This window comes from Symphalangus syndactylus, chromosome X, assembly GCF_028878055.3.
Source record: "Symphalangus syndactylus isolate Jambi chromosome X, NHGRI_mSymSyn1-v2.1_pri, whole genome shotgun sequence".
Taxonomy (NCBI): domain Eukaryota; kingdom Metazoa; phylum Chordata; class Mammalia; order Primates; family Hylobatidae; genus Symphalangus; species Symphalangus syndactylus.
The window spans coordinates 33,584,162-33,605,098 of NC_072447.2; the positions used below are offsets into that span (position 1 = coordinate 33,584,162).

Consider the following 20,937-nt stretch of genomic DNA (forward strand, 5'->3'; position numbering starts at 1 on the left):
AGACTATGAATGACTAATCAGCACATGAAAAGATGCTCAACATTATTAGCCACTAGGGAAATGCAAAATAAAACTACACTCAGGCATCAGTTCATACTCACTAGAATGGCTATAATAAAAAGACAGATGATATCAAGTATTGGCAAGGATGTGAAGATACTGGACCTCTCACTGCTGGTGGAAATGTAAAATAGTACAGCCACTTTGGAATTGTTTTGACAGTTTCTTAAGAAATTAAAGGTATATTTACCAGCCAGGCACAGGGGCTCACACCTGTAATCCCAGCACTTTGGGAGGCTGAGGCAGGTGGATCACTTGAAGTCAGGAGTTCGAGACCAGCCTGTCCAATATGATGAAATCACATCTCTATTAAAAATACAAAAAAAATTAGCCAGGCATGGTAGCAGGTGCCTATAATCCCAGCTACTCAGGAGGCTGAGGCAAGAGAATCACTCGAACCCAGGAGGCAGAAGTTGCAGTGAGCTGAAATCGCGCCATTGCACTCCAGCCTGGGTGACAGAGCGAGACTCCAGCTCAAAAGAAAAAAAAGCCTATAATTACCATATGACTTGGCAATTCCATTCCTAGGTATGTATCCAAGAGGAATAAAAACATGTGCCCACACAAAGATTTGCACTCGAATATTCACAGTGGCATTATTCATAATAGCCAGAAAGTGGAAACGATCCAAAAATCCATCTACTGGGGAATGGATAAAACGTGGAATATCTATACAGTAGAATACCATTCAGGAATAAAAAGGAAAGAACTACTGATCCATGCATCCATGATCCTAGTGGATTATGGATGATCTTCGAAAACATCATCCTAAGTGATAGAAGCCAGATGCAAAAGATCACATATTGTATGGTTCCTTTCACATGAGAAGTCTTGAAAAGGCAAGTCTAGAAGACGAAAAGCAGACTAGTTCTTGCCTGGGGCTGGGTGTGGGAAGAGAGATTGTCTGCAAATAAGCATTTTGGGGTCAGGGAAATGCTCTAAAACTAGACTGTGGTACACAACCCACAACTGGCTGCACAATTATGTCATTTATTAAAAATCATTGAATTGTGTGCGCTTAAACTAGGTACATTTTGTGGTATGTAAATTATACCTACATAAAGCATTTCAAAAAAAAAACAAAAAAAAAACAAAACCAGAACACAAGAATATGAGCATCATCTGAAAAAGAGGTGAACACAAAAGGTGATACCATGTTTCCAAAGAGCAAAGAAGCCCAGAAGAGCTGCAGGTGGTCCACCCTGAAGCCTGGAGTTTGGCTTCCTGGCCTCGGCATCCCTGCAAAGCAAATGCCCCTAGAAATGGAGACAAATGGCCAGGCAATGTGACCTGTAATCCCAGCACTTTGGGAGGCCAACGTGGGCGGATCATCTGAGGCCAGGAGTTTGAGACCAGCCTGGCCAACATGGTGAAACCCTGTCTCTACTAAAAAAAAAAAAATACAAAAATTAGCCGGTCATGGTGGCACATGCCTGTAATCCAAGCTCCTCGGGAGGCTGAGGCAGGAGAATCACTCAAACCTGGGAGGCAGAGGTTGCGGTAAGCCAAGATCATGCCACTGCACTCCAGCCTGGGCTACAGGGTGAGACTTCATCTCAAAAAAAAAAAAAAAAAAAAAAAAAAAGAAATGGAGATAAATGTGCCCACTTTGCTGCCACATAAAGCTGAATTCAATACATCATCAAGTACAATTTTATCTTTGTTATTATTATTATTTTTTATTTTTCCATCTCCCTTTCTGGGTAAAAGTACAATTTTAGAAATATCAAATGACTCCTTGAAAAGAGATCTCAAAGCATCCTGGTTTTCACATATTCATAAATCATTTCAAACATCTGGCTACATGTTCAGGGTGTGGCATCTAATTCGTACCCCTTATTTACAAGACTTCACTGTTCACTATGACTGTGTGTGTGTGTGTGTGTGTGTGTGTGTGTGTGTGTGTGTGTTAATCAAAATCTTTGCAAAATGATCACAAACCCACAATTCCATCAGATTCTCTCTCGGAATCTCTGGGGTCATATGATCCAGGTGTCTGATTCCAGGGTCACTCCAATCCACATGGAGGGGACAATTGAGCAAATTCTCCTTAGAAGCCACCCAAGTTACTTTGACATTCTATTTTAATGTTTAATCATCATTAGTTGCAAGATGTCCATTCTGCTGATCTAAACCATTTTTGTTTACCCTACTTCCATCCCATCTGGAGTGGAAAAAGTAAACGTCTCTTTACTTTCAGAAAGAGGATAGCATTTGAAGATGACTACTAATGGTACCCCTCAAGGCTTAGTTCTCTTTAGCTTTTCCTCTTAGTGCAATTTTCCACTCATCACATCACCTGGGATCCTTTTATTCTTCTGAGTGCTCTAAATTTTCACATCTTGCCAAGCATGACAACCAATACTGGGCACCAAATTCTAACATAATGCCAAATATAGCAAAGAGATTAGCTGCCAAATCCTTTAGAGCAGGGGTCCCCAATTCCCAGGGCCATGGACCAGTACCTGTCAGTGGCCTGTTAGGAACCAGGCCACATTGCAGGAGGTGAGTGGTGGGTGAGCGATCATTACTGTCTGAACTCCACCTCCTGTCAGATCATTGGTGACATTAGATTCTTACAGGAGTGCAAACCCTATTGTGAACTGCACACGTGAGGGATCTAGGCTGCGTGCTCCTTATGAGAATCTAATGCCTAATGATCTGAGGTCAAACAGTTTCATCCTGAAACCATCCCCCACCTCTGGTCTGTGGAAAAATTGTCTTCCATGAAACCAGTCCCTGGTGATGAAAAGGTTGGGGACCGCTGCTTTAGAGTAAGTTTATTCCTAAAAAACAAACAGATACCTAGGAAGAATAGTGCTGAGGTATGCTTGGAATTACTAAGAATGTTAAGGAATTCCTGGGTGTTTTGGAAGAGGGAGAGTGCACCAGAAGGGAGGTATGTAGTGGAATTGTAACAGCGTGACACCAAGTCTCCGGGACGAGAGACTCTTTCCAAGTACTGATGCATCCAACAGTGAGGAATGGAGAAAGGAAACGAGTTGTCTTCCTTGCTCCTTGCCTCAGCGTAACTCTTGCTGTTCTAAGGAATCAGCATTTCATAGCCATTTCTTGCATTAAATCCAGGTTACATCTTTTTGCTTGTATAACAAATATGGAACTACAGATGTCGAGGGCTGGAAGGTATCAATGAGCAAAACAGCAAGGTTGAACATTTCTCATTTTATTGCTGAGGATCCTGAGGCCTAGGCGGGGGTGGAACAACAGACTGCCCAGTGTAACTTAGAGATAGGGCTGCGGCTACAACTGCACCTCCTGGGCCTCAGGCCCAATCTCCTTTGACTTCTTCCCCATTTCCCCACAAATTAGGTAATTTTAAAAATCAGGGCCGGGTGCGGTGGCTCACGCCTGTAATCTCAGTACTTTAGGAGGCCAAGGCAGGCAGATCACTTGAGGTCAGGAGTTCAAGACCAGCCTGGCCAACATGGGGAAACCATGTCTCTACTAAAAATACAAAAATTAGCCAGGCGTGGTGGTGGGCACCTATAATCCCAGCTACTCAGGAGGCTGAGACAGGAGAATCATTAGAACCCTGGAGGCAGAGGTTGCAGTGAGCCAAGATCACGCCGCCACTGCACTTCAGCCTGGCCGACAGAGCGAAGACTCTCCCAAAAAAAAAAAAAAAAAAAAAAAAGTCAAGCTGTAGGAAGAACAGGAAAGACTCTCACAAGTGGACAACGTCAGCATGTAAATGGGACCAAAAAAAAAGTCACACCTGATCCCATATCTTTTCCAAAAGGAATCTAAAACCACCCGATGCCTTATCTTACAGGCCTGCTTGTAAAATTCATGCCCCAATAGTAATCACGTGCACTATGCCACTTGCTCTGTTTCTGAAACTTAGGTCTCAGGTGGGGAGCTCTGTCAGGGTCCTGGGGAAGCCTGGGCCCCCAAGCTGCAGGTTGGGGACTTCTGCAGAGGGCGCCCAGGGGAAAGCTTTGCCTCCTGGGCCCTTTTCTCCCTCTCCTAGGAACTCCAACTGCAATAGGAAGAGAGTCTGCAGGCCTGTTCCTTCTAGAAGAGCTAGCAGGAAGGAGACTAAGGCTCTAAGGAGGGGGACCAAGGGCCTGGTCCTGAGTCTAGGTCACGGTTTCTCAAACCACAATGCCATAGGTCTGGAGGGATGGGCAGCTTGGAGTGCACTCAAGGGTACAGGATAACCTTGGCAACATTTCCAAGGCCAAGATCCTTTTAAAACATTTTTAGGGTGGTGATTTCATTATACTATTCAAACCAACGTGGCAATAAAACTATGTAATTTCAGGAACTTTTAAGCCAAATCAGGAGACTTCAGTATATAAATGGGACAGAAGGAAGTAGAATTCCATCCCACTTTTCCGTTTGTGGCAAGAAACTTGTGCCCCATATTAACTGGCATACAAGTTCACGTTCCTCCATTGTTAGGGAAACTCTGCTTGGGAAGCATGGGAGGTATTGACTCCAGCAAAAAGATTACTGGTGGTCCATGGAACATCGACCCAGCTCAGAAGGAGTCACCCAGAAGGTTACAGCTCAAAGTCCCAGCAGGTAATGAAGAACATACACTTCCTTGCCTGGCCTTGCCTTCTGGCCCACACCCTCAATGGCTGAGTGGGGCCTGGGGCCGGCAGGTTGAGGCATAGTGAGATTTCTAGCTGCCCTTCTTAGAAACACAACCCACAGGCGTGATTAGAAGTCATCTTGCTACCTGGGTGATTTTCAGGCAAGCATTTTACAAATTGACATTTACATTTAATTTCAGAATTAAAATTCTGAAAATGTAATACTTACTGTGTTTTTTTGAGTTACCATGTCCTGAAAAGGAAAAGAAAAGATGAATATAGCTTTTTTCAAAACAACTAATTTCCATAAGCATTAGCCAGCATGCCCCTCTATAAAAGAAATTAATCATGTAAGAATTAATCACATAAAAGCACCCACCTTAGAGCAAGAATTAATCATGTGAAACCTCCCTCTCCAAAAGCTTCAAACACAATGAACCTCTGAATTGCAACATTCATATTCCAAAGAAAATTGATCACCACTGGTTAGTCTCTGGAACTATTAGGGGGCATTTATAAGGATTTCCCCAGAACAGGGCCAATGCTTTTGCCCAAAAGATATTTTGAGCTTCAAGTTTGGGGTGCTGAGTGCCCTGCGTCTTGCCTTCCCAGAAAAGAATGTCGGCGATAGCAAGGAAGGGCCTAGAAGGCACCGTGCTATCCCCGGATCTGGAACCATTTCTTGAATCAATCAATGTGAAGGCCATACCACAGTCAGCCTTCCTACAGAAGGGGTGTTGGTAGTAGAATTCCTGACACCCTGCTACAACTGTCTAGGGATGTTCAAATTCAATGACAACAATTTTAGTCAGTAAATTTAGTATGATAATTAGGCAGCCCTTGACTGTCTCATTTACGCACCAACATTTCCAGGGCAGGGGGGAAACACCATAACTAAACAGCTGCCCCGTAAAACATGTTTTATATATTCTGAGATTTTTATTTCCTGATAACAAGTGCAAACTGCTTCTTCTGGTGTTAAATATAACTGACTACCCATTTCCATTTTAGGAAGTATTTTTCTGTATTATTAAAAATTAAAACATCTAGTCCATAGAACTTTCCAGAGGGCTTTGCTAAGGCACAGTTGAAGAAACTGTCCTAAATTGAAAAAAAAAAAAATTCTAATTTCATGTTTTTCATCAAAATATAGGTTAATAATCTATATCTTTCATACTTGCTAAGTTCTAAATATTCCTAAAGCATAGCTACCTTGGTGAAAATCAGTAGAAGGTCAATATCTAACTATCTAATGTAATTTACATTGGTTTACAGCCCTGGGGAAACTATTCTACAATGTAAAGTACACTAATAGAAGTTTCTCCTTTCACTGTCATACAAATGACTTATTAAAATACAGTATTTTGCCATAATTACTGAGTACATATCTATGTAAAGTATATATGATGTTAAGCACATACAAGTTACACATCTCAAGCAGGTGGTATTTCTACCAGGAAATAATCTCAAATCCTTACATAACCCAGAAAATCTAGTTAATATTAAATCTCAAGAAACACAGTGAAAATGTCCAACTTTGGCATAAAATTGTACTACTATCTACCAGTGATTTTTAATACTGAGGGAACTGAACCTTTAGAAATGATGTCTGTCAAGGCTGACTCTCCAAACCATTGGTTCTCACCCATGGTTGCACATTTGGGAGGTTAAAAAAAATCTCCGTGCCTGGGTCCCATCCCCATCCCTGAGATTGTGATGTAATTGTTCTGGGGTGGGGCCTAGGCATGGGGATATTTACAAGCTCTCCCAGTAATTCTGAAGTGCACTCAAGGCCGAGAAGCACTGCTATAAACAAACTAATCCATTATTCCTAAAATGATTTAACATAGGCCAGGATTTTCTGACTAAAATATTCAACAATATCAATATCCACTGAATTTTGGAATAACTCATGTTAAACATTTCCACTATACAAATATAAGCATTTTTTTAAAAAGTACTATGTTATCCAAAAAAGCTTGTCTCAAACTTGCAAAAATACATTTTAGAAATTCTTAACCATGAATGAGTTGTGCAGGAACACACACGTTTTCAGTTTTGCTTTGCTTTCAGACTGGGGGAAAATAACATCAAAGACTAATTGCGTCTATACTAAAATATTCTGTCCATTTCGGTAACTGTTCAATGTCTTCATATTATTATTATCCAAGTTGAGAACTGATTTTTATGTGTAGGTTTGGATCCAATTGCTCACGAAGGAATTCAGAACAGTGTGTTTGCTTCAATGGAAACTAATAGGAGTGTTTGCCTCCACTTCCCTAACGAGCCTGGAAATGCCCAAGTTGCTTGCAAACGTACGACTGTAGCACAGATGCTCACTAAGTCGCCAGGAAGTCATCTGTGTGAACTAGAATCTGTGGTGGGAAGGAAAGAATTGCACAAGCAAGTCTTTGTTTTTCTCCAACTTCCTGTGCTACTGTGGCATTTCAGCTAGACATATAATTCTGCTTTCCCAAAACGAAGTACTCAGGAGAAGGTGAATACCCTGTACCTTCAAAGAGAGAGCAGTGTCAGCATCGGTGTCATGGTACAAGATCACATTATTGGCCATGTCAAAGCTTTCTCGGACTCCAAGATGGTAGAAGAGGGAAGGCTGTCTGGAGACATCACTCATGTCTACCACAGCAACATCTGCGATGAACAAGGAGAGGACAGGATTAGGGGAGATGATCTGTCTACTTCATCTGCTCACTGGTGATCACCAGTGGGGAGCTATAGCAATGTGTATTTCTGTCATCAGCCTGTTAGGTAAAGTAAGGAATGATTTGATTAAAATTACCCTATGAACTGTGGAAGAAACACAGTAAGAATTTTTTTTAATCCTCTTTCTTCTTCAAAGTGCTGGGAATGTAACCTCACTTAGAACTTGCTGATGGATTTTTAATGTTATTTTTGTTATGACATATCATACACCTGAAGAATATATTTAGCTTATACATGAGGCATAAAGTATAATGCAACGAAAAACCATGTACCTTCTGTGCAGTCCAAGTCAGAGGGTTACCTGCACTCAGGGTCCCATGTGCCCCTCCCTGATCACATCTCCTCCCTGCTGCCCAGAGAACACTTCTGTCCGGATCTATGTATTTATCAGTTCCACGCACGTGTGTGTGCTATAGAATGAACGTTTGTGTCCCCTCAAGGTTCATGTGTTCAAACCTATCCCCCAATATGATGGTACCTGAAGATAAGGCCTTTGGGAGGTGATTAGGTCTGAGGATGGAGCCCTCATAAATTGGATTAGTGCCCTTATAAATGAGACTCCAGAGAGCTGTTTTCCCCCTTTCATCATTCCAGGACACAGGGAGAAGGTCCCGTCTATGAACTAGAAAGCAGGTCCTCACCAGACAATGAGTCTGCCGCCATCTTGATGTTGGACTTCCTAGTCTCCATAATTATGAGAAATAAATTTCTGGTTGGGTGCAGTGGCTCATGCCTGTAATCCCAGCACCTTGGGAGGCCAAGGCAGGTGGACCACTTGAGGTCAGGAGTTCGAGACGAGCCTGTCCAACATAGCGAAACCCTGTCTCTACTAAAAATACAAAAATTAGTTGGGCGTGGTGGCAGGCGCCTCTAATCCCAGCTACTTGGGAGGCTGAGGCAGGAGAATCACTTGTACCTGGGAGGCAGAGGTTGCAGTGAGCTGAGATCATGCCACTGCACTCCAGCCTGGGCAACAGAGTGAGACTCTGTCTCTAAATAAATAAATAAATAAATAAATTTCTGTTGTTTAGAAGCCATGCCCAGGCATTATGTTATAGCAGTTCAAACAGACTAAGACAATATGTACAGGCACATATAGGCATTATACACACACACACCACACACACACACACACACACACACATACATATATACATATACACACACAAATTTCTTAACAGTATATTGCTCAGTTTTGCATGTCTTTGAACTTCGTATAAATGGTATTGCATTGTATGTATTCTTCGGCTTGCTATTTTTTGGTGGCATTCAATCAATTTGTGCGTTTAGCTCCAGTTCATACGTTTTCACTTCTGTATAGAATTCTCTTGTGTGACAGATTTTTATTCATTTCCTGTTTCGCACTGCTGCAATAAACAGTCCTGTCATAGCTCCTGGCTCACATGTCTACCATCAACTTGACAACATATAATGTGCTCTGGCTGGGCACAGTGGCTCATGCCTGTAATCCCGACACTTTAGGTGGCCAAGGTGGGCAGATCACTTGAGCTCAGGAGTTCGAGACCAGCCTGGACAACATGGTGAAACCCCATCTCTATTAAAAATACAAAAAATTAGCCGGGTGTGGTGGTGCGTGCCTGTAGTCCCAGTTATTCAGGAAGCTAAGGTGGGTGGATGGCTTGAGACTGGAAGATAGAGGTTGCAGTGAGCTGTGATCACGCCACTGCCCTCCAGCCTAAGTGACAGAGTAAGACCTTGTCTCATAAACTAAAAAAATAAAATAAAACGCACCCTGGAGTTGCACCCTGTAATAGAGACCTATTCAAAACAGAGGAGCAACTTATTACATGAATAATGAGCATGTTTAAATTACACCTAGTAGTATGGCGCACCATTTTAAAACTCAAAACATTCTAGAGGATGTAAGAGTTCCAAGTTTGATGGGAGCTTCCTCACCATGTGCAGTGGAGATATAGGAATGTAGTGTCCAAACTCATGCTCGCACTGCTGTAACTTCTAGAAAGTCACTCAAAATCCCAATGGGACAGAACAGAGGCCAGTTGAACAAGGGCGTGAAGAAACATGAAGGCAGGCAGGCAGCACATCAGCACCAGACACCGCTAGCTCTGGAGAGAGGCGCTGGGAACCTGAGGCCAAGTGCCACTAAGCAGCAGAGTGGGCCTTTTATTCTCTTATTTATGGATTGCCTGCTGTATGGCAGGATTCTGATGGGTGCCAGGGATAGAAGTGTCAACAGGGCATAATCACTTCCCTCAAAAGAAAAAACCAACTACAGTACAATGTGGGTAACCAGAAGGAAGGGGATGGTTAGGATCACCGTGAGGGCGGCCAAAATAAGGGAAACAGTGAACAGAGCACCCCCAGGAGGGCACATAATCCACACCTGAGCGGAGGGCAATCACAGAAGGCCTGGAGGAAGGGATATTGTCCATGACCTGAGGCTCTGTAAGAGTCAGGCAGGCAAATGGGATGAGGATGTGGGGGATCAAAGGGAAGGAAAGAGCGGTGCATTAACAGAAGCCAGCTAGTGCAAGGGGCCAGCAGTAAGCCAGAGTGTAAGTGTGAAGGCTACCCACAGATCACTTCCTGGGGCCAGAACACCCCAGAAAACGAGCCTGGAGGGGGAGGGCTGGACCTTCCTTGAGGCAATGGGATACCTATGGTTGGGTTTTTTAACTTTTTTTTTTTTTTTTTTTTTTTTTTTGAGACAGAGTCTCGCTCTGTCGCCCAGGCTGGAGTGCAGTGGCGCAATCTCGGCTCACTGGAAGCTCCGCCTCCCAGGTTCACGCCATTCTCCTGCCTCAGCCTCCGGAGTAGCTGGGACTACAGGCGCCCACCACCACGACCGGCTAATTTTTCTTTGTATTTTTAGTAGAGACGGGGTTTCACTGTGTTAGCCAGGATGGTCTCGATCTCCTGAACTCATGATCTGCCCGCCTCGGCCTCCCAAAGTGCTGGGATTACAGGCGTGAGCCACCGCGCCCGGCCGGGTTTTTTAACTTTTTATTTTTACTTATTTGTTTTTGAGACAGAGTCTCAAAAATGCACGGGTACGATCTCGGCTCACTGCAACCTCCACCTCCCAGGCTCAAACGATTCTTGTGCCTTGGCCTCCAGAGTAGCTGGGACTACAGGCATGTGCCACCATGCCCTGCTAATTTTGTTTTATTTTTAGCAGAGATGGGGTTTCACCATGTTGGCCAGGCTGGTCTCAAACTCCTGACCTCAAGCGATCTGCCCACCTCAGCCTCCCAAAGCGCTGGGATTACAAGCGTTAGCCACTGCACCTGGCTACTTTTTTTCCTTTTTTTTTTTTTTTTTTTTTTTTTTTAACAGAGATGGGGTCTCACTCTGTTGCGCAGGGTGGTCTTGAACTCCTGGGCTCAAGCAATCTTCCCACCTCGGCCTCTTAAAGTGCTAGGATTACAGCTGTGAGCCACTGCTCCTGGCCTCTTTAAAACTTTTTATTATACAGAACTACAAATATACATAAAAAGTAGACAGAATAGTATAATGAAATCTCCATACCTCCCACCTCAACAACAATCAACTCAAGGCCAGCTTTGTTTCATCCTTACTACCATCCGCAACGTCCACCCCTCCCCCTCCCTGTGTTATTTTAAAATAAATCCCACCAGACACCATATTGTTTTATCCCCCAATATTTCAGGATATATCACTAAAAGATGAGAACTCAAAGAAAAAAATAACCATAGTATCAATGTCTCACCTAAAAATATTTTTAAATAATCATGAGAGTTTTTTGGCAGGAGACTCTCAGAGTCAAATTTACCCTTTAGAGGTCATCTACTAATGAAAGGACACACGTCTATACTAAGGAAACACTCTACAACCCAGCCTGATCAATTTCTCTCAGATGGGTAATTCCACTCCCCAAAGACATTTGCTTAGAGTCAAGATAATGCGCCACTGCAGCTGAATAAATTAGACATTCTGCCTATAGGATTGCTTCCTGGACTCTTACTTATCTACATTAAAAATTATATGTTTCAGGACGGGCACGGTGGCTCACGCCTGTAATCCCAGCACTTTGGGAGGCGGAGGTGGGTGGATCACCTCAAGTCAGTAGTTTGAGACCAGCCTACCCAACATGGTGAAATCCCGTCTCTACTAAAAATACAAAAAATTAGCTGGGTGTGGGGTGGGCACCTGTAATCCCAGCTACTCGGGAGGCTGAGGCAGGAGAATCACTTGAACCTGGGAGGAGGCGGTTGCAGTGAGCCAAGGTTGCACCACTGTACTCCAGCCTGGATGACAAGAGCAAAACTCTGTCTCAAAAGATAAAAAAAAAAAAAAAAAATTATATGTTTCATAGTGATGCTATGAAAAAGTAGCAACATAGGTATTAATTCCAAGGCCATGGTGATTGTTATAATTAGTTAATAAAGGCAAGGAAGCAAATAGAAACAGACAAAGGAGAATAGCGGAAAGGGGCAGAAGGGAGGATAGGGACAGTAGTCCCGAAGTCACGCAGCTCATTTTCACAGGCAACCTTGAACGTGGCAGGAGGAACTTGTTGCCAAGAAGATTCCATTTTGATCAAGTGACATGAATTCCTCCCTTCTTTGCCTTCTCAACATTCTGTGCTGGGACTCACCGGCCTACCAAGAATTGGGAGAGACTTTTCACTGTCAATGAAAACAGGACATATTAATACTGCTACTCAAAAAAAAAAAAATCCTGGGCAATTCATACTCAATAGGAAAACTGCCTCGAATCTCAAGTTGGAATTTTTGCCTGACATTTGTCACTCAGGCCAGTAGACTAAGTTCACTTTGAGGATTTATACCAAAACAGTATGCAACTGGCTTATTTTCAGAATTTCTAAAACATGAATTTAGCATTTGATTTATAAATGTTAATTGTAATAAAACACCAGATTGGAACTTTTATTCTATACAAAGAAAAAAAGGGCTTTATCCCTAAAGAGAGCACCAGTTACCTAAAACCTTTCATCATCACCGTGGTCACACGCTTTGCCATTTACAAAACACTTCCACAGACTTCTCAGTTGAATTTCAGAACCCCAGCAGGCAGGCAGCGCAAGTACTGGCTTCACTTCGCAGGTAGAAAAATGAAGTGCAAAGAGGTCAACAGACTCGCCCAAGGTCGCTCAACTACAGCATGAACAAGTCAGGGCTCAAAATCAGCTTTTCCAACCCCAAGTCCCGTGTTCCCTGATGCCCTCATGAGGCTTAGTACATTCCTGACACACTGTGTAAGACTGAGCTACCTGGGGGCAAAACAAATTTATATATCAGGCTGAATCTTAAGCAAAAAGATCACAGATAAAAAGGAAGAGATAAAATTCAGATTTTCATTCCCAAATACACCCTGTGCTCCTAGCAACCATTACCGTCCAGTTCCTACTGACGCAGGACAGCTTCAGGGAAAAAAAAAACCACACACATATCATATAAACCATCTTTTCTGACCCTGAGGCAGGCACACACACCCACCCTACCTATCTTGGTTTAGCAAACTTTAAGAAGTGATACCAGGCCTGGTGGCGTGTGCCTAAAGTCCCAGCTACTCTGGAGGCTGAGGCAAGAAGAGCACTTGAACCTAGGAGTTCAAGTCCAGTCTGGGCAACATAATGAGACTCTGTCTTTTTAAGAGAGAGAGAGAGAGAGAGAGAGAGGAGGACAGAGAGAGAGATACTACATCAAGGATTGCAAAAAGCCAAGGTTCCAGTTGAAAGCTATGCTTAGCAGGAAAGTGTAATTTAAAAACCAGTTACAATGACCTCAAGCAGGAGGTCAATTACAAGGACCTTGAAACACGCTAGTATGAAATAAGAAAGATGATGCATAGGACTTCAGTTCGTTGAAAACTTTTGAACACTATCTTGAATACTATTTTTGCTAAATGTTTTATGGGTAATATATAAAACCATAATTTTCTAGTGTGGTTTAAAAGTATCTGATTTCTGAAGCAAAGCATTAGTCAACAAAGTGATATGATGGCAAATGATTTACCATATAGTAATTCTGTGACTGTACTGGCTCATGCCAGTCTTTAAATATATACCAGGTTATCCTCAAGTCTATCTAACTCCCTGCAGAAAAAAAAAGAAATTATGAAAGTAAGTAAGACTGGCTTTGTCGAAATGAAAAGTGCTAGACTTTAGAATAAGTTTTTGGCCAAAGCCTTCAAAACAAAAATTGGATTGGACATATGACAACACTAGCTACCTAAAAGCTACCTTAAAAAAAAAAAAGCCCAGATATACTGGACAGAAGGCACCTCTCCTAACTCCTACCATAATTTAGATCTTACTTATCTCCACTGCTGCTTATTTCCGACATACTCAGGTCAAGTCAATGAAGAAAGTTGTGAAGTGTTTTTTTTGTTTGTTTTGATATGGAGTCTTGCTCTGTCACCCAGGCTGGAGTGCAGTGGTGCAATCTTGGCTCACTGCAACCTCTGCCTCCTGGGTTCAGGTGATTCTCCTGCCTCAGCCTCCCAAGTAGCTGGGATTACAGGCATGCACCACCATGCCTGGCTAATTTTTGTATTTTTAGTAGACACGGGGTTTCCCCATGTTGCCCAGGCTGGTCTTGAACTCCTGACCTCAAGTGATCTGCCCACCTCGGCCTCCCAAAGTGCTGAGATCACAGGCGTAAGCCACCGCACCCAGCTTGAAGTGTCACTTAAATCTTATTTTCCAATCTCATAAGACGGAGCCAATATACCAATTCAGTGCTAGGACATCAGCAAGTCCTTACCAAGTGTCATAGTGAGTGGGTACTCGTTGCCTGGGGGATCGAGTTTTAACTAGGAGGAAGGAGGGGAGGCGTGAGGACATCAGGAAACTACCTGGCCTCCTATCTTTTGCTTCCCAGTATCAAATTTTTTTGTAAGAATGACTGAAAGTAAATCTTTTTTTTTTTTTAAACTATGTAAGTGTGATTGAGATGTGTCCACTACCAGTTTTTCCAAAAAGAAATGCAGCACATATAAGCCAACTACGTTTTACTCACTGAGGTGAATGGGCTCATTGGGCTTAATTTCAGACCACTCACAGTGAAATATTTGCAATATACATTATAGAGTGAGTTAAGCCACTTTATCTTTTGCAAATACATATTGTTCTTCCATCTGACAATATAGAAAAATATGCAGCATGATACTGCAAGCTAGACTGCATTCATCACTTTAAATGCTATCAATATTGTTACTTAGGAGGCTGAGGCAAGAGGATCGCTTGAGCCCAGGACTTTGAAACTGCAGTGAGCTATGATTGTGCCATTGAACTCCAGCTTAGGTGACAGAGTGAGACCCCATCTCTAAAAAAATAAAAATACATGGGTATTGATATCATTGTCATCATCCTTGCTGTCACACACTTCACAGTTCCAACTCTGGGTTCCCTGGCAGCCAGTGAACACATCACCCCAATTTTTTTTTTTTTTTTTTTTTTTTTGAGATGGAGTCTCCCTCTGTTGCCCAGGCTGGAGTGCAGTGGCATGATCTCAGCTCATTGCAACCTCCATCTCCCAGGTTCAAGCGATTCTTGTGCCTTAGCTTCCTGAGTAGCTGGGACCACAGGTGTGCACCACCACGCCAGGCTAATTTTTGTATTTTAGGTAGAGACAGGGTTTCGCCATGTTGGCCAGGCTGGTGTTGAACTCCTGACCTCAAGTGATCCACCTGCCTCAGCCTCCCAGAGTGCTGGGATTACAGGCTTGAGCCACCACGCCTGGCCACCATCCCAGTATTTTCATCTTCGTCATCTGAAGATTCCTCTTCAGGTTTCCTCAACCCTTTTCTAAAGGGAATGCTTTAACATGACTCTCTGTGGCAAAATTTTTGGAGACATATTCTGAGAAGCCTTTTCTGACCAGCAGATAACAACCTCTTCTTTCAAAAGGTCTGTGTCACGCATCACCTTCAAACTGTGCGCAATTCTAGAGTCGTGCAGAGTTTGATGTACTGCAGCCACACGCTGCAGACCCTGACAAGGGTACTGCTGAGCTTTCCTGTTACTGTGACAAAAATCACAGTAAGTAGCCCCTGCATTTCTTAATTTGTTCTCCAACTGTCTCGTTAAAATGAATGTCAGCCGGCTCAAGAGAACCATCGCTTTTACGTATACTCCTCCCACAATAATACACTCTTTCCTTAACAAAATCAACAGTTCCTTAAAGATCATCACTAAGCATCCGGACTTCCGCCTGGCTGCTGATTTCACCCATTCTGTGCTCTACGTTTCCTCAGCAGTATCTGTCCCCTATGCTTCCTCAGCAGTATCTGTCCCCATAGCCTGTGGGAGTAGTGACTCATTGCTAGATACAGGGGCCATGTTGCTTGGAACTTGCCCCTTCTAATTTCCTTTTTTTCATGTACCAATTTCCTTTTTCATAGGTGGTCCTTTGAGAAGGGATGTGCAGAGTTTATGATCTGCAGCAAGCACTCCATAGCCAGAGAGTGCTTTACAAAACTTACCTATTTGCTTCTTAGGAATGATAAGCACATTGGATGCAGGATTCTCATTCTCAGGATAGATAACACTTTTTTTTTTTTTTTTTTTTGAGATGGAATCTCACTCTGTTGCCCAGGCTGGAGTGCAGTGGCATGATCTCGGCTCACTGCAACCTACACCTCCTAGGTTCAGGCGATTCACCTGCCTCAGCCTCCCGAGCAGCTGGGATTACAGGCATGCGCCACCACGCCTGGCTAATTTTTGTATTTTTAGTAGAGATGGGGTTTCATCATGGTGGTCAGGCTGGTCTCAAACTCGTGACCTCAAGTGGTCCGCCTGCCTCAGCCTCCCAAAGGGCTGGGATTATAGGCATGAGCCACCACACCCGGCCCAGATAACACACTTTTTAAATAAACCCATCTAACAAGTCTTAAAACTTTAGCCTTGTGAGAGCCAATGACAATCATTGTGAACATCAAAATGGTCTTTGCTTCCAGCTCAACCAAAATATTTGGTGGGATTTACTGGAGGCCAATGAAGGACCTTTACAATATCAACAATTTTCATTTCCTTTTTGTCCCATTTATTCTACATTTCTTTTACTCTCAACATTAATGGCCATACAAGATACCTTGTATGGCTAGAACTGGGCTGATGTGACATGGCTGGCATTAGGACATCCTGGTGCATTAGTAAGCATTGTCAATAAGATGCAGATATATTTTATTATATTCTGATTACTACTACTACGTGACAAAACACCTCAAAATCAAGTGGCACAAGTTTGAGTTCCTCTGCACAGGACAAGGAATGGGGTTATGATGCAATCTTCAACCTCAAAATTTTGAAAACTTTTCTTACAAACTACAGGCATATAAAGCAACCCCACTACATGATAACTGCCCAAGGGATCTGAGCCCTGCATTTTTTATTTTACTATATAACTTTGCTGCTTTTAAATAATGTATAAAAGAATATATACTAACAAGTGAAATGTGATAAATGGAAATATATACTGATCGATACCATTAATTTAAACATAAATGCAAGCTTTGGCATGTATCATATATTTCCTAAGGTAGCTATTCCAATAAACTAGTTTAAATTATGGAAACATTAACTTAATACTTTGTGAAAAAGTTCACACACCGGGTTTCAGCAATTTATTATGTCACAAAGCACATTTCATTCTACAGTGGGGTTCTGGTATGTTTACTGATGGGGGTCAAGGACAGTGGTGCAGGTGGGGGAAGGTGCTGACATTTACTGAGCACTCAACTAAGTTCAAGCACAGACTTTGAATCTCTATGCAGGGATCTTTTTAAATGAGGCTCAGAGATATTAAGTAAGTTATCCAGACTCACACAGCCAATAAACGAGAAGGGAGAAATCCAAACTCAGACCCATAAAGCCAATGGTCTTTCTCCGTCACCACCTGTATCACCAGGGCCAATGTGACACAATGATTGATAGAAGACGTGTTTGGAAGGTTTCATTACAGGTCTCTGGTGGAAGTTTTTGCTCTGGAAGGCAGAAAGGCCACTGCATCAAGGATAACCTGCACTTCCTGTACTTTCCTGGATGAGATGAAAAGGAGGCAGTAGTGGTCCTGCCTTCCAGACTCAAAGTGCCTGGGGGCACTCATCATGGGGCAAGACCGGCATCCCATGTGTTTAAGGCATCAGGCTCGGTTTGTCAAGAGGCACCTGTGCCAAACTTCATTTGCGATGAATCACAGATCTAAATGTAAAAGCTGAAACAAAGTTTTTGGAAGAACACATAAAAGAGTACCTGCACAACTGCAACCTGGAAGGTTCCTTAGGCAAGATAGAGCAGGCAACCATAAAAGAATAATATTCTAGATTAGACTTCATCAAAACGAAGAGCTTCTGCTCATCAAAAGCCATCATTATGTACCTGAAGAAGCTAGCCACAGTTTGGGAGCAAATATTCACAAAATATATGACAAAGCACTTAACTCCAAAACATATAAAAACCTCTCATAATTCAATAATAAGATGACAGACAACCCAATTAAATGGGTCAATGGCTAGGATGGACACCTCACAAAGGAAGATATCTGCATGTCCAAAAAGCACATGGAGAGGTACTCAACATCATTAACCATGAGGGAAAGGCAAATTAAAACCGTACGGAGAAACCACCACAACCTTTATGAGAAGAGCCACAATTGACAAGATTGGTAATACAGTGTTGGTGACGATGTGAAACCACTGAAACTGTCACACATTGGTGCTAAGAAAATAAAATGGTACAACCACTTCAGAAAAAGGGTTGGAAGTTTCTGATATATTTCAACACACACTTAACCTTTTGATCCAGCCATTCTACTCATAGGTATTTACTCAAGAGGAATAAAAACATTGGTCCACAAAAAGTCACAAAGACTTGCAAATTGCAAATGTTCAGAGCATCTTTGGTTGTAACAACTCCAAACTAGAAGCAACCCAAACGTTCATCAATAGAAGAATGCCTAAACTAACCGGTATATTCTTACAACAAAATTGTATAATATTAGAAAGGAACAAACTACAGGTACACACAACTGTATGGACGAATCTCAAAAACATCATGCTGAGTGAACAAAGCCAGACACCAAAGAATATTTATTCTATGAGGCCATTTAGATGAAGCTCTAGGAAAGGCAGATCTAATCTACAGAGATGACAGCAGATCAGTCATAGCCTTATAGGGGTAAAGGGAGGATTGAGGGAGAGGGGACATGACGGAACTTTCTGGAAAAACAGAAATGTTCTCTATATTGTGATAGGGGTTTCATTAGACAGGTTTAGTCATTTTTTAAAGTTGTACAGCTGAGATTTGTACATCACAATACCTATACATTTTACATTTAAAATGTTTAAAAAGAATAATTGGCCAGGTGCAGTGGCTCACGCCCGAAATCCAAGCACTTTGGGAGGCCAAGGCGGGTGGATCACCTGAGGTCAGGAGTTCGGGACCATCCTGGCCAACATGGCGAAACCCAATCCCTACTAAAAATACAAAAATTAGCTGGGTGTGGTGGCATATGCCTGTAATCCCAGCTACTCAGGAAGCTGAGGGAAGAGAATCGCTTGAACTTGGGAGATGGAGGTTTCAGTGAGCCGAGATCGCGCCACTGCACTCCAGACTGGGTGACAGAGTGAGACTCCATCTCTAAATAAATAAATAGATACAAAAATAAAAAAATAAAAAGAATAATCAAGTATGAGGTAGGGAATGGATAGAGGTAAAGAAGAAATGAGAACAGCAGGATGTTAATAATTGTCAGAGCTGGGTAATGTACATGCTTGAAATTGTCCATGACAAAATAAGAGGGAAAGTTATCTACGTCGAATGCTCCTGCCTCTCTCCACCTTCTCTTTCCCCTCCCTGTCTGTGTCCAGTTCTACCTGGCCCCTGGGATGGCCTGCCAGAGACCCCAGTTCCTAAATGAGCTCTACTTCCTGCCAGGACTCACCCACCACTCAACTCCTTCTGCTCCCCAACCACTCTCCCTCCCCAAACCAAGCACCAACAACAGCCAGGCATTTCTGCCAGTCCCATCACACACAATTCTCAAAACCTGTGCAAGTTACTGGGCAACAAGAATTTTTCCAGCCTACTTTACAGAAAGTTCAGTCCTATCCCAACCATGTTATTTGGCCGGGATTGAAACAGCACCTATTTCAAAGCCAGATACATAGAAGACTTTTAAAACGGTTTATGGCTCGTATTCCAAAACTATGTTTGGAAGTTCACTGCAGGGAACTGAAAATACATTTTGTCCTAGTAACAGATAATAACACAGCCAGTAAGGTAGCAGACCAGCCCACGGATATCTACTCTAAAATGCACTCAAGGCTCAAACAGCAATGTCTCCATTAAATGCTGCAGGTGAAATGCTTCTTTCAAAGTTGGCCCACATGACTAACATGAGGAAAGTTCCAGGCTCAATTCTGAGTCAGTAGCACTAACAGCAGCATGGAAAGGAAGGAAGCTCAGGGAAGGGCCCCTATGGGCAAGCCAACAGCCAAGTCCAACAGAAGACAGCTGAGGTCCAGCCATGGACTTCTAAAGCCGGGTCCCTGGGAGCAGTCATTGTTGTCTAGCCTGAGCACACCCGGCCACTCTCTCCAGCAGAGAGGGAGAAAGGGAGGTGGCTTCTGAGTTACAACACCATCTTTAATCTCCTACTGTACTTAGAGTAAAAATCATACTTACATTCTAGAAAATAACATACAGTACAGAAAATACAGACAAACCAAAAGAAAAAGAACTGGTATTCCATTCCCAGCAATAACTGAAACCACTACTTCCATCCCAGCATGTCCAGTTTGAGTTCTTCTAGTCTCTTCTGTCAGATATGCACCACTGAAGAGAAAGGTTCAGACCTAGAAATGTGTCATTAGGATGGATGTTACTTCTTAATAAAATCGTAAGTGCACTCTATCTATGGCCTGAGTACCATTTTCAACATGCCACTGGAAACTGCATTCTAAATTTCTTTTGAGGGCACCACATAAGATCTGCTTTATCTCAACAAGAGAAGCCAGCTGTCATCTGTGCCCACTGATGATTATTTTTAACAGGAGCTGGGTAGATATTCGTAGCAATCACTCAAATAGTGGCAAAGAAAACTGTACCTGGCTCCCGGCCATTGAAGAGTTCGCTGTCTGGCAGAAGATCAATCATTAAATCAATAATTATTTAAGGGCTGGGTGCGGTGCCTTACGCCTGCAACCCTAGCACTTTGGGAGGCTGAGCCAAGCGGATCACCTGAGGTCAGGAGTTCGAGACCAGCCTGGCCAACATGGTGAAACCCCATCTCTACTAAAAATACAAAAATTAGCCGGGCAAGGTGGCACATGCCTGTAATCCCAGCTACTCGGGAGGCTGAGGCAGGTGAATCGTTTGAACCCGGGAGGTGGAGGTTTCAGTGAGCCAAGACCATGCCACTGCACTCCAGCCTGGGCGACAGAGACTCAGTCTCAAAAAGTAATAATTATTATTTAATCACAATTGTTCTGCCTGTGAGGAAAGAAAACCTCAGCATACAAAAGCCAACAGGCAGAAGGAGGGGAGTCCATGCAGGCTCCCTTGAAGAACTTGGATATGAAAGCTGAACAGGTATTGATCAGAGGAAGACTACAGGTGGGGGCG

The 20,937-nt window shown here is 42.9% G+C and overlaps 1 protein-coding gene across 3 annotated transcripts in view; it reads right to left on the bottom strand.

Annotated features, from left to right (window-relative positions):
- Window positions 1-20,937, bottom strand: part of MAP3K15 (mitogen-activated protein kinase kinase kinase 15) — a 154,527-nt gene that overhangs the window by 120,276 nt on the left and 13,314 nt on the right. For 2 of the 3 annotated variants that reach the window (XM_063634965.1, XM_055267563.2), the window contains exons 2-3: window positions 7,135-7,274; window positions 4,852-4,875 (exon numbers count right to left, since the gene is read on the bottom strand). The exons of the other annotated variant lie outside the window; for it this stretch is intronic. In XM_063634965.1, the coding sequence (XP_063491035.1) occupies window positions 4,852-4,875; window positions 7,135-7,274 (164 nt within the window). The remainder of the gene's footprint in view (window positions 1-4,851; window positions 4,876-7,134; window positions 7,275-20,937) is intronic. 3 annotated transcript variants of the gene reach the window in all.